At 48.4% G+C, this 13195-nt stretch overlaps 1 protein-coding gene across 3 annotated transcripts in view; it reads right to left on the reverse strand.

The window, feature by feature from the left end:
- Positions 1-5280: 5280 nt before the first annotated feature.
- The window catches only part of CALB2 (calbindin 2), a 54843-nt gene continuing 46928 nt past the window's right edge, over positions 5281-13195 (reverse strand). For all 3 annotated transcript variants that reach the window (XM_084812315.1, XM_084812314.1, XM_084812316.1), the window contains 4 exons: positions 10267-10306; positions 10123-10176; positions 9872-9943; positions 5281-5776 (listed from right to left, as the gene is read on the reverse strand). In XM_084812315.1, coding sequence (XP_084668441.1) covers positions 5660-5776; positions 9872-9943; positions 10123-10176; positions 10267-10306 — 283 coding nt within the window. In that variant the 3' untranslated portion in view covers positions 5281-5659. The remainder of the gene's footprint in view (positions 5777-9871; positions 9944-10122; positions 10177-10266; positions 10307-13195) is intronic.

The raw sequence follows: 13195 nt of genomic DNA on the forward strand, positions 1-13195 counted from the left end.
CACAGAACCTCTTCCAGCCCAAGGGCCAGTTTCCAGTTTGGAGGAGCTCTCAGGGGCCGCATTCCAGTGGTGGGTGGGGCTGAAGGCAAAAGGGGCAGAGCAAAAACAACAGGGATATCTTAGCGTAATGCTCTTACTTCCAGGCACCAAGCCTCAGGAGAGGTTTTTCCACCTTTTAGAATGAGGAAAGACTACACAAAAGACAGGAAAACATCGAACAATTGGTGGTTGGGACCAAGGGAAGGGGTGTGCTCTTTTAGGGAACCCAGAGGGCTGGATTTGGGCCCCGAGCCTCAGGTTCTGTACCCCTGGTCTGTTGTGACTCCCAGGTCTGCCTACCATTAGCTCCGCCTATAGTGAACACTGGCTCCGCCCCACCAGCCCCAGTGGGCCCCTGCTGCTCCTGGGTGATGGTGTTCCTGGCATGAAGCTGTGGAAGCAAGGCATGTGCTTTGCTTTAGTTGGGGGGTGGGGGGAGGCCTGCCCTCCGCATATGCTTGTAACTCAATCTGGTATTGGAATCACCTTGACTCCAGACTGGAATCCAGCACAAATGAAGCCCGTACGTGTTCTGAGAAAAATGATACACAGTGTGATACACAGTGTGTGCACGCACAACTGCAAGGCCTTGCCCTTCTATGCAGATGTCGGGGGGCGTGGGTGGGTTGGGGAGAGAGAAAATCTTTGCAGAAAGGTAAAGCATTGTTCCCTTACTGCAAAATATAAAAAATGGAATAACAATTTGTTTTCAGTCCTGACTAATCCCAGAATAATTCTTCTGTGATCTTAATGTTCTGACATTAGAGGATTCAGTGTTTTAGTTTTTATTGTGGGCTACGCAGTTTTTTAATACCTTTAACTTACGGCAAAACAAAAAGAATAATCCCTAAATATGTTTTTGTAATACCAGAATGATTGTGTTTTATAACAAAATATAAAAATGGAATAACAATTTTTCTAAATTTTGAAATTAGAGTTTTAGAGATCATGACGATGATTACTTTGCTTTTTAATTCATGTATTTACTGGTGGGTGGGCTGGCTAGTAAGAATTATGCTAGGCTAGTAACTTGTATAAATGCATTTGCAAAGCTGTATTCACTCCCTGTGTTTTGTTTTGTTTTGTAGTTTGAACCACTTTCACCTCAGTCCAAATGTCAGGGCTTGTACATGGTAGAGAGGTCTCCACATGGAAGCCATCTGAATGGAAACATGGACACCCAGTAATTCCTTTAAAATGCCCTGCCATATGGAGGGTGTTCAGCCTGTTGTAGGTGGGGTTGTGCACCCTCTGAAGGAGCAGGTTTGCAACTTGGAGGTTATATCACTAGAGTCGTCATTGCCACTTGAGGATCAGGTGGCCTCTGTGGCACAGAGCGCTTTCTACCAGCTTCATTTATGCCCCATCAACCGCCTCTATCTGGACAGGAATAGCCTGGCTTCAGTCATCTGTGCTTGGATGACCTGGTTAGATTAATGCAATGTGTTCTATGCGGAGCTGCCCTTGGAGACAGTTTGGAAGCTGCGGCTTGATAAAAGGGACCAGAAGATCTGAGCATATAACACCAATTCTGGCCTGCTTGCGCTGGCTGCATCTACATTTCCGAGCCCAATTCAAGGTACTGGTTTTGCCATATCGGCGTCTGATAAGGTTTAACCAGTCCTGGGATTTCTGTTGCTCATATAACTGCTCAGAGAGCTTTGGCTATTCAGCAGAGGAGGAGGAGGAGGAGAGATGGCAACAAAATCACACACAGAGTTTCAAATAAAAGCCAAAACAAGTCAACTTAACTTCATTAGTTACATTTTCCTGCATGAGTAGAGTGTTGGGTTTCAGAAGATGTGCAGAATTCTTTGCAGAGAAGATGATCTGAGAGCGGTTGTGGTCACCTGATTTGCACAATTCCAAAGGCGATGAGCTTGCGCTCTACCCCACCTAATACTTACTGGAATTTGAGGCTCATGGAAGCCAGCCCCCTAGATCATCCGTTGGCCCATGAAACTTGCCCGTCAGCCCATGAAGGCATGTGCCCTGCCCACCCCCCACCTTTCTGGCCAGGAGGCTACCGGGGGAGTGCTGCCACTGTGGTAAGTGCTCAAGATAGCCAATCAGTTTGTTTAGAAGGAGAGTACCACAAACCGATGGGTTTCTTAAGCATAACTGCCATGCAGGGACAGATGGGGTGGGGTGTGGGGTGTTGCAGCATGTGGGGAGTGGAGAGTAACCCTTCTCCAATTGCAATCCCCCTTGAAAGGTTCCCCCTGCCATGGCAGTTTAGCTGAGAATAAAGCCAACTGTTGCCACCATTGGGCACTCAGGGCTCTGTGGGATAAATTTGGGGCTGGGGCCCCATGGACCTAGGTCTAGCAGTGCCCCCGCCACCTTCTTAATGGGTTTGGACATCCATGACACAAGAGTTACCTGGTTCAAACCCACTGGCTGCTGTGAAAAGGGATTAAGACCCAGGACATTGGTCCATGCAGGGGGTCTTAGCAGGAGCCCAGAAGCCCTGTCTAGATGAGTTTTCTCTGTATGGGGTATACCATAGATGGGCAGCATGAATCCAGCTTGCAGAAGCCATTTTTTCCAAGTGCATGTTGGCTGCAAAGGGTTTCAAGCTGGTGCCATTTGCATCCCATGAAGAGTTTTCAAAACATCCGCTGTGAAATGTGAGTAGCTGCGGCTTCTCCACGGCTTCCTTTGCAGCTGCCCCTGCTGCTAGTGTAGGCGCGCCGTCTTTGTTCTCCGAAACCAGTGGTCCTCAGTTGTAATCAATCGAGGCAGAGCACTAGCAGAGGCGCTGCCAGCCTTCCAAGATTTGCTGGATGGCCTTGGAAGAGATGGGCTGCAGAGGCCCTTCCCAGAGCCCTCTAATCGTGTGGCTGCTTCCATTCCTGTACGCGTCGGGATGAGTGCCATAGCAAATAAAAACCAGCGGCATTCTGAAGCTGAATTCCGTTAGGGACACACCAAGCTTAAAATTCTGGGTGGATCCAGCCCCCGCTGCAACTTGAAATAGTCAAACATCCTTGGTACTCTTGTTCTCACCTGCCCCAATTTAGCCTTGGCGTAGAATGCCAGCTCACAGCAGTTAAAACTAGCCTAGCAGATGCCCTCTGTCTGATCTTGTTTCATCTCAGATGGGGCATCAGAGCCTCCTTGTGTTCCACCGAATTGTTGCTATAAGCCATCTGCCAGCTAGCATGGCAATTAGATGAAACAATGCTGAATGCCATGAACTTGAGTTCATTGAGATGAACTGTCATCTGAACTTTTCAAAAATGACATTAATTATAAGGCATATTTCTCTCTGCTTCTGCCAAGTTATATTCTTATTTATCCATTGCTCTTGTCTTCTGTGACCATAGGCTAAGACCCCAATGTATAGGCTGCAGCAGATTCTGTTCCCTGAGGTACCTCTGGACGTAACAGAATGTCCCTAGTTCTCATGGCCTTGGATAGATATCCGAGTGGACGCAGGGAGTTTCTGCAAAGGGTCCCTCGTTCAACGGAGCTGCTGGCATGGCTTCATAGCCCCCCCCCCCACATCGCCTCCAATCATGTTCCCCTCTGCACCCTTCCGCTGCTCTGCGTCCCCCTCTGCTCTCCTTCCATCACCTCAACTATTAATAATGAATCAACATTCTGAAAAATCTCAAAATATAGATTCATAAAGTGTATGCAGACCCCCCCCCCCCCCCGGCGCTGTCTGAATAAAGCACTTCAATCTTTAGTTTGAGAGCAAAATTTCTCTGATCAAAATTTGGACTCTGTTAACAGAGTCCAGGTCAAAGATGGCAGTAGGGGAATTCCTTTCTCTCTGCAGTTCAAAGGCCATGTCCTTGACCCCATTGCTGGCTACTCTTGCCTCAGAGCAGCCTTCCCCAGCCTGGTGCCCTCCAGATATGTTGAACTACAACTCCCATCACCAGTGTGGAAAAATACAGCTCTACCCTGCAAACCTTTGACATATGCAAGGCTCCGTTTGGAATATTAGTGGTGCTTAGCAATTATGCTTGGGGAATATTGCTCCATGTATGGCCCTATTTTTGGATTTGCATTCTGCTTGTGAGTTTGCTTCACAATGCCAGAATCAACTCTCTGGTGTGGAATACTTCCGTCTGAAAATCATATTTAAAAGTAGGAATGTCTTTAGTCCTCAAGGCTGCATAGAAAAGCTTGGGAACATCTGCAGGCCCTTGCCTTGTTTTTGCCAAACATTAATCCCTGTACCTGAAGATGGAAACAGAACAGGTTACTGAAAATCAAGTGGATGCATGCAAGTATATTTGCACAACAGCATTTTGGTAATAAAAGCTTGCTTTTGATGGTGGGGGGCGTTGCAGGGGGAGGGTATAACTTGTCTGTGCATTAGATTGCTGGAATATGAGTGTGAATGCAAGGAGCCCTTCTGTCTGCCAGCATTTTTTTAAAATGCCCAGTGCTAGAGAGACAAAGCGCTGAACTAGATAGACCGTTGGTCAGCTCCAACCTAGCTCTTTTATATCAGTTCTCATTAGCAGGTTGAAACATCTGCCTGCAGAGGCAATGGGCGTTAAACTGCATGGGTCCTAGATGCCCTATCTGAGGTTAGGAATTAACCCCCTCCAGTGGCAAGAGGGGCACTTATGGATGGCCAAAAAAGAGGAAATGCATCACCAAAAAAAAGAGGACAGTGGTTTGCATAAAACTTGCATATGCTGATCTATATATATAGATGTACGTTTGGAATTATAATTTAAATAACAATACAGCCCATCTCACCATCCTGTGAGAGGCTGTGGCCAGGCGACCCGGTTGCCTGCCTGTTCAGCTTGCTGCTCAGGGGCCCGCTGTTGATAGGCAGCAGCTCTCACCATTCTTTATCTTTAAGCCAGAATTGGATACGGCAGTCCTTCAGATAAAGGACATCTTCAAATAGAGGATGGTCCTCTGGCCACTCTTTAAAGAGAGGACTGTCCTCTGTAAAAGATGCAGGGCCTCGGAGAGGCAAATTGGCTCCAAAGTGCATGCCCAAGGGACTGCGAGTCAAGCCACACATAGCTAACTGCATCAAGTCACTCCTCCTGTCCTGAAAATGGCTCTACTGAGAAGGGAATATCAACAAGTCTGCTGCACTTGTGTTTTCAAAATCTGGTCATGTGAGTTGCCTAGGTTTTCACAATTTTACATTTAGAGAGAGAGAAAAATTGCCACCTTAAATGAGAGCCCTTTCAAAATCTGACCCTTCTTTGCAGAACCTTGAAACCTTTGGGGAAATAAAAGCTGCAACCACAGAATCCTGTAGCAGAACATCAGTTTTACTTGTAAACTCTGCTTTGGTAAACAAGAAGACTTGAACACAAAAGGAAGGCAAAACATAAAAACAGAGCAAAAAGAAAATCCACTCCAGATTTGGGAATTTACAAGATACACACTGTGGTAACTAAAGAGAGAAACAAGCAGGAAAAGAAAATGGATGGTCTTGATTTGCAGTGCTGCCCTTCCTTCACCAGCTGGTGGAGATTCTGCGGGGAAAGTCTAAAGCAGGTCAGCAAACCAAGCCTTGCAGGGCTGAGCGGATCACCCAGGCACAGGACAGCGGCCAGTCCTCCCGTGGCTCTTGCGTCTTTGTGGTTGTGGAGGGTAGGGGGAGACTAGTGAAGGGGACAGTGCCTCTTTACAGAGGGGGCTCGCTGCAGAGTACGATCTCCAGTTCCTTGCGGTAAAGCTTCCCCCCATCAGACAGGTTCATGATGCTCTTTCTGTAGTTGGTGAGCTGCTGGATGCTCATTTCCTGGCAAAGGGGGAGAAATGAAGACAAAAAGGAGGAGGACGACAAGTTGTGGTCAGCTTGCAAAGGAATGAAATTCTGCCCACGTTTGAAATCCAGGATAATGGTGCAAAATTCAGAGCACAGATTTAGCTCATCTTTAGAGGACTATAATAGCTGGCAAACCACATCCCAGTCAACACAGTTGTCTGCATCCTCAGGATCAAAATTCAGAACAGCACTGCTTGAAACTTGATATTTTAATTTCAAATCCAACTTTATGGGGCTGAAATGCAAACATGACCACTCTCCCTCTTACACAAAACTAAACATGCTACAAAAGTTAAAGACATACTGAAGCTGAAATTATCTCAGAACTTGAAGCACCCAGTTTTAAGATTAAAGTTCCAGATTCTGGGAATGAGAAGACTTTCACATGCAAATCTGACATTTCAAAAATCCAAGGGCAAATTTCTTCCCAAGAAGCCATTTCTATTTCAGCTTTCAAGCTAGCAAGATGGCTGCAGCAATGGGGAAGGAGAGCCACTCCCCTGGCACAGCAGGCTGCAAGCTGGGAGACCCCTCTCATCCTGCAGAGCTGGCCTTTTAGTGTGCCTGCTGGCTGTTCAGGGAAGGGGCACTAACTCACACAGAAGAGGCTTAATTCATGGACAAAGCACAGTAGCAAAGCAACTGAGAATTCCCAGGGAAAAGCAGAATCCCCTTTCAGCAGCTGCCGGGACACTTTCTCTCACCCTGACTGTTCCCAACAGTCTCTTTCAGCCCACCTCCCCCCTTGGATGGCACAGCCTCTTATAGCTTGGGGCATTCCAGGCCTATAGCTAACCTAGCTTTCCCCAACCTGACGTCCTCCAGATGGGTTGGGAAGCATGCCAATGGCTATAGTGGCTGGGAATGATGGGTGATGCAGTCCAAGACATCTGGAGGGCACCAGGTTGGGGGGAGGCTGATCTAACCTGAAGTCAAGTCTACCATGAAGCAGTCGTGGTGTTCATCAGCAAAGAATTCCTTTAAATCTAGGGTGGGTAACTTTTTGGGATTGAGGGAGCCATGTAGTTTCCCATAACTACCCATTGGGGCCAAATTTGTTGCTGAAATTGGTAGTGCTGCAGCAAAAACAGCAATGTGCTTTGTGGGGCACACGGCAGGATTCTTTAAGAATCTGGGCTCACTGGAGTCCGTGGCGGAATTCTCCAACATCCCTATCTGAAACCACTGGCACATCATTGGACTGAAGGCTTTGGGCCTTTTTGTTGGCCGCGGAGTCTGTGGTGGAACAGCCTCCCCCCCCGCCACCCTGCAGAATCCCCCCAGGACGGACCTACCTGGTGGCGGGTGCGGCAGCGGCAGCTCCAGCAGGAGATGAAGTGGCGGCGGCTCTGGCTGCTGCTGGGCTGCTGCGGCCGCAAATGGCGGCTGTCATAGCGGCTGCCATTTGCATCCCTACGCTTGCCCGTGATAGGCTACGTATATATTTACATAGCCTATCTCAGGCTAGCGTAGGGATGCAAATGGCATCCCCCATGCAGGACGCCATTTGCGTCTGCAGCAGCCCGGCAGCGAGTGGAAGCCTTGCTGCGGCTCAGCCTGGCTGGCGGCTCCACGGACTGGCTGCAGAGCAGAGCCGGCTGGGCAGGATTCCGGTGGGGAGGAACGGGTTGCCTCCCCCCCCCCCGTCGAGGATTCCGGGGGGAGGAACGGGTCGCCTCCCCCCCCCATCGAGGATTCCGGGGGGAGGAACGGATCGCCTCCCCCACCTGCAGACCCCAGCGAAGCCAGGTAAGTGCGGTTTTGTACACCCCTAGGTTCAGAGGCAATGATGTGGCCTAAGGCAAGCTGGCGCTCAGATGCTGGAGCAGGCAGGAAAGGATCCAAAGGGCCAGAAGCAGGGGCTGTGGACGAAGGCAGGCTGCTAGCCAGACTCCAGAGCAGGCTGCCCAGTGAGATGAGTTGCTCAGCCTGTGAAGCCCCAGTTATATGGAGCCAGCCAGGCCCCTGTTGGCTCCTCAGGACACCTGGTCCAGCTGGGCTGAAGAGACCTGGTCCAGTGGTCTCTGAGCACTGCTGGGGTGGCACTGCAGCACAGCAGAGACTGGGCCGATAACGTCCTCTGTGTGAGAGTGGACCTGGCGCACAGGGGGAGCGGTGCTTGGCTCCTGCGGCCAATTTGGGGCCTTACAGTGTCTCAGAATTAGTGCTATATCGTCTTACTAGATTGAACATTCTCTATACTCCTGAGCTTCCTGAGCATTCGCTCCACTAATATATGCCTGACTGGCTCCTTATCTAACCGGGAAAGCCCAGTAGGGAACCCAAAGATCCTTTGGCCACTCACAGGTCATTGCAATTCTTTCAGCTCTCTATAAAGCCTCCATATTGCTGGACTTCTCCATGAGGGCAGCCAAGAAATCTCTCCCTCCTTGACAGCTTTTCTCACCTCAGTCCATTCCTGAGCCTGACATTCCCACCACTTCTGCCACTCAGCCTGTAGCCACCCAATTTCTTCCTAAAATACTTCCTGAGAGCCAGTGTGGTGTAGTGGCAAGAGTGTTGGACTAGGAGCTGGGACATACGGGTTCTAGTCCCCACTCGGCCATGGAAGCTCACTGGGTGACTTTGGGCCAGTCACACACTCTCAGCCCAACCCACCTCACAGGGTGGTTGTTGTGAGGATAAAATGGAGAGGAGGAGGATAATGTAAGCCGCCTTGGGTTCCTTGCAAGAGGAAAAAAGGTGGGGTATAAATGCAATAAATAAATAAATAATAAAATCAATGGTGCCTTTGCTGCTTCTGTAGGTTCCTGTACAGTCTCTGGCTCAAGGTTAGGCCTAGCTCCTCCACAGCACCCTGCAGCTCCTCGGTAGATATGTGCAAAGTTGTAGAGGAAAGAGCATCCTCCCCCAGGTGGTGGAAGCAGGTAGTGCAGAGAAAACTGAGCATCTGAGCCCAGCAGGCAAAGCCGTGAAGCAGCTCATTTGCGTGTTGGATGCAGTTGTTCGTATGTTTTACTGTAACTGTTAAAATGAGCTAATAAACAACAGGGGTATTTGGGACATTTGGGTTTTTCTTCCTTGTCAGCCACCTGCAATTATGGGTGATAGCTTGCCCTGAGCTGAAATGGCCCTTGGAGAGCTGGGGTCGTATTTCTGGTGAGGAAGCGACTATGGGATTAGGACCTGGGAAGAAAAGGGGGAAGAGCTGAACTATTCCCATGCCAAGTGCTAGAAATACAGAATTATTAAACTATACTGTAGTGCTCCTAGCCTGTATTTAAGCTTGAATTAACAATATGTGGGCTTTTTTTCTCACTATGAGATTGCTACAAGGTTGGGAGGCTTACGCCTATCCTGGTGCTGTGGAACTGCTTTTGCAATCTATGTTAGGGCACCGCAATTTTGCTGCTGCCACTTGCAGGCGCAAAATATTGCTACACTCTCAAATCCTGGGTGTAGAGGATCCCTACTCATTGGCCACATCCCTGGACTAACTGTGAGTAAGGCCAGTGGACACAGAGTTCCATTGGCATATCTAGGCCTTGGGAGAAATTGGGACGTGTTGAACTAAAAGATACTTTTGGTTTATGTGGCTGATCTCTTGCTGATAGACTGTTGAGTTGAACAAATACCATTACTTGTACATATCTCCAGAGTGTGTGTTGGGGGAAGGCTGCTATGCAGACATCCAAATTAGAGTCCCAGGTTTCCTGGGTCAGGGCTTGAGCCAGAACTAAAAATAAGGGAAGAACCCCTAGACACTGAACCTGCCCCTGGGTGCTGACCCAAGGGTTCCACATGGCTTCTTGGATGGACTTGCAAAGAGTTCTGCGCATTAGACCATGATCTCCGAAGTCTAGGCAGACGCATTAAGCACTTAGGTATCCTACAACTGACACCATCTGTGAACTGAGGATGGGGATATTCCTTCCATCGGACCTTTAAATATGCTGCCTGCCCAGACCAGACAGAGATAAATATCAGCATCACAGGTGCCAGCTGGGAAAGGACCAGTCCATGATTGGTGTTGCATTTGGAGTCATGGCTCCAATTCTCTGGTCTCGCAACCATAGCAAGTCCGCCTTCACAACCCTAGGAACTCACCTTCTTATTTTTCTCATAAAGATCTTTCAACAGGGCATCCAGTTCATTCTCATCAATGAAGCCACTTCCATCCTGGATATTAATGGCAGAAGTTAAGACAGAAAGATTAGGAAATACTTCCAACTCCAATGTCAAGGCACAGTACTTCCCCTGAAATATGTTGTCTGCCTTCATTTGTAACCCATAGGCAGGCACTCTCTCTCTCCCCCCTCTCTTGCTTCTCTTTCTCTTCCTCATCCTAGATCTCCTACCTTGTCATAAAATGCGAAGATGGCATTGAATTCCTCCGAGTCTAGTTTCATTCCCTGTGCAGATGAGAAGGAGATGAAAGGGGATGAATGAATTGAAGTAAGTGAATTAAAACAAGCTGGAGTAAAGCACACAAACGTTTTTACCTGGAACTTAAGGAGGAAGTTCTCCTGCACAGGCAACAGTCTGCAACGTGAATGGGACAATGTCAGTCATGGGTCAGAAAATCATAGCTTTTAGCCAAGAAGAGAAGGGATCACCACCCCTGAATCCGGGAAAGGTAGTGCTACCTGCGGCTTTTGCAGTAACACTTGGTGCGTCTTACTGGGTGCTGACACAACTGATCTTTGAGAAGGAATGTGGATTTCTGGAGGGAGTGGGTGATGCTTGACCATGGCAGATTGGAGCTGGGGAGCTGCCTAATTATTTGGGAAGGACAGATCCATAGTGCTGGGATCTGTTTCCTACCTTGACCATTTAGGGCTTAGCTATGGAGAAGACCAAATTGGAGGGTGCAAGACATCTCTCCCCTTGTCTAAAATCAGGGTGGCTGTATTTCAAAAGGAAGACAGCTTCCATCTCTTTAAGGGCCTGGAGGCAGGCACCTTCCACAGGTGTGGTTTTCCCCATCATAGTGCTGTAAGGACAAATGAAAAACTGCACCTCATGAATCGTAACCATGCTTCTTTTTGCCATGGTCCTCTTGGAACGTGGTCACCCCCAGACCAGGGATGGGCAACATGCAGTCTACAGGTGAGCGACGTGTGGGCCCCTGGACATTTTTGTGGCCCCAGCAAATGTTGTGGCAATTCTGTAGTGAAACAAGGTGTGTGGGGTGTGGCCCGCAGTGGATTCTGGGGGTGGCAACGTGGGGGCCCCCAGCCCTGTAAGTTGCTCAACCCTGCCCTAGGGTCTAGGGGATGGCCACATTCCAAACGGAAGCAAGAGGCTAGCAACTCTCCGGTCAAGGAGTGTGTATGGTCACTTCACACTCAGTAAGTCACTACACCCGGACTAACAGCAGCTTCCCTGGGGCACCTGACAGGCTAAGATGGGCCAGCCCAGACCTGGGACTAGAAGAACACTGGTTTAGGCTTCAAGGACAGGGAGGTGGAAATCAGGCTACACAGCCTTAAGACCTCCATAGGGCTGCAGTCCTATGCACCCTTACCTGGAGGTAAGCCCCAGTAGTCACAGTGAGACTTACTTCCAAGTAAACCTGGACTGGACCGTTAATTTGCAAAGCAACTTTCCTTGGAGATTTGAAATGCCCAGTCCAGTTTTGGAGGTCTTTCTTCTAACTCAACTGTCATGTAAGTCTATTATACCGACATATCTATGCCCATCCCATGTAACTGGGATTCAGTTAGCCTTGGAAATAAAATGTTCAGAAATGCACAATGTCTGCTTATACAGTGAACAACATTAGGTTTGTTAGGAAGACATGCCTCACCGTTCACCCCGTCTTTATGCTCGGGAGTAAATTCCCCTCTACCTTTCTACAATAATTAATTTATTATTTTAAATTATTTATATCCTGTTTCCTGCTTTTTGAGGTGGCTAAGGAGCATCCTGGAAGGGATGAGATAATATTCAAACGTTCTCCTCTGTTCTGCACTTTACAAGTGAAGGCCTCTACTTGGAGATCCTAGTTTGCTGTGGGATGTGAGTCCTTCTGTGTCCGTTCCACCCCACCCTCGGCTAGCAGATGGCAAGCTCTGTGACAGGGCGGTCTCCTGGAGTCCTCAAGGTGATGTCCTTGGGTGCCACTGTGCTTGCAGACACCTCCCATGGCACCTGCCAGGCTGCCTGCAGCTCCTGATTATTTATTCAGCTATCATTTAACAAGCAAACAAAAGGGGAGGCTGACTTGGTGCAAACCAACCAATAGCACACACGAGCTCATAGTTTAAAAGCATTTGAGAAGCTGGCATGTTCATAGGCGTGCCATGGCAGCGGAGCTCATGCCCAGGAAAGGATCATTTCAATGAAGTGACGCCAGAGTGCTTTCAGCTAATAGCTGCAGAGGTTTCAGAAATGGTAACTTGCATTGATCCCCAATTTTGTTCTTCAGCCAAATTTCCCTGATTTGTGGGATAAATTGGCAAGACCACTATTTTTCTACAATTATGGATGCTCAGTGCGTTGTTTGAGTTAATCTCTCTATGGCCAAAGTTACATGCACCTAACACCTGGCAGCAGCCATTCCATCAGGCTGCATCAAAGGGTGAGATGGAAAGCAGGGCTTCTTCTCCATCAGTTCTGCTGAGACACCACCTCCTTTTGACTCCTCCTTTCGCTGAATGGGTTCCACTCCAACTGGTCATTGAGAGGATGCCTAGGTAACTTTAAGGATGGGTGCCTAAGTTTGCTTGTTTCTCATCCATTTTCCTTTTGTGTCATTTACATTGTAAGCCTGCAGGCTGCCTTGTTTTCACTGATCTTATGCAAACTACTTCAAGAGTGGGGTAAAAATGCTGTAAGGAAACAATCCTATGCATGTTTAGACAGAAAAAAGTCCTGTGCAGTCCAACAGCTCCCAGCATGGCTGGCTGGGGAATGCTGGGAGTTGTAGGACTTTTTTATGACTAAGCATGCATAGGATTGTGCCCCAAACAAACAAACAAATAAATAAATAAAGTCAGTCAGTCAGTCAGTGTTCTTAACGTGTATTCAGACTTGCTCTGACCACAAATTGATAGAATTATATGGTGGGCAGATGCCTCGGAAGTGGTGGGCTGGATGCAGTTCAAGGTTTGTGGCTCCATTTTACAGGGGGAAACTGGAATGTACCTTGCTCACCCTTTTAGCTCTTCTCTCAGCAAGAAAAGAAAAAGAGGCAAAAGTGTATTATGGGCTGGTGAAAGTGAAATCACTCTCTGAGCATGGCCTAAGGAATGGAACCTTTACATCAGCAGTGAGGAGCCTCTTTCCGCCTCAGGGCTGGATTCTGCTTTGGAGAAGCCCTCTGGGGCCGCATGCCAGTGGTGGGCGAGGCCATGCAAAGTGGGTGGAGCAAAAGCTGGGAGGCCAAAAATACCAGCATATTTTACTGCCAGTCACTCAGCCTCAGGA

Source organism: Heloderma suspectum, chromosome 8 (genome assembly GCF_057233095.1).
Source record: "Heloderma suspectum isolate Gila_16-S chromosome 8, 16-S_ref, whole genome shotgun sequence".
NCBI lineage: Eukaryota > Metazoa > Chordata > Lepidosauria > Squamata > Helodermatidae > Heloderma > Heloderma suspectum.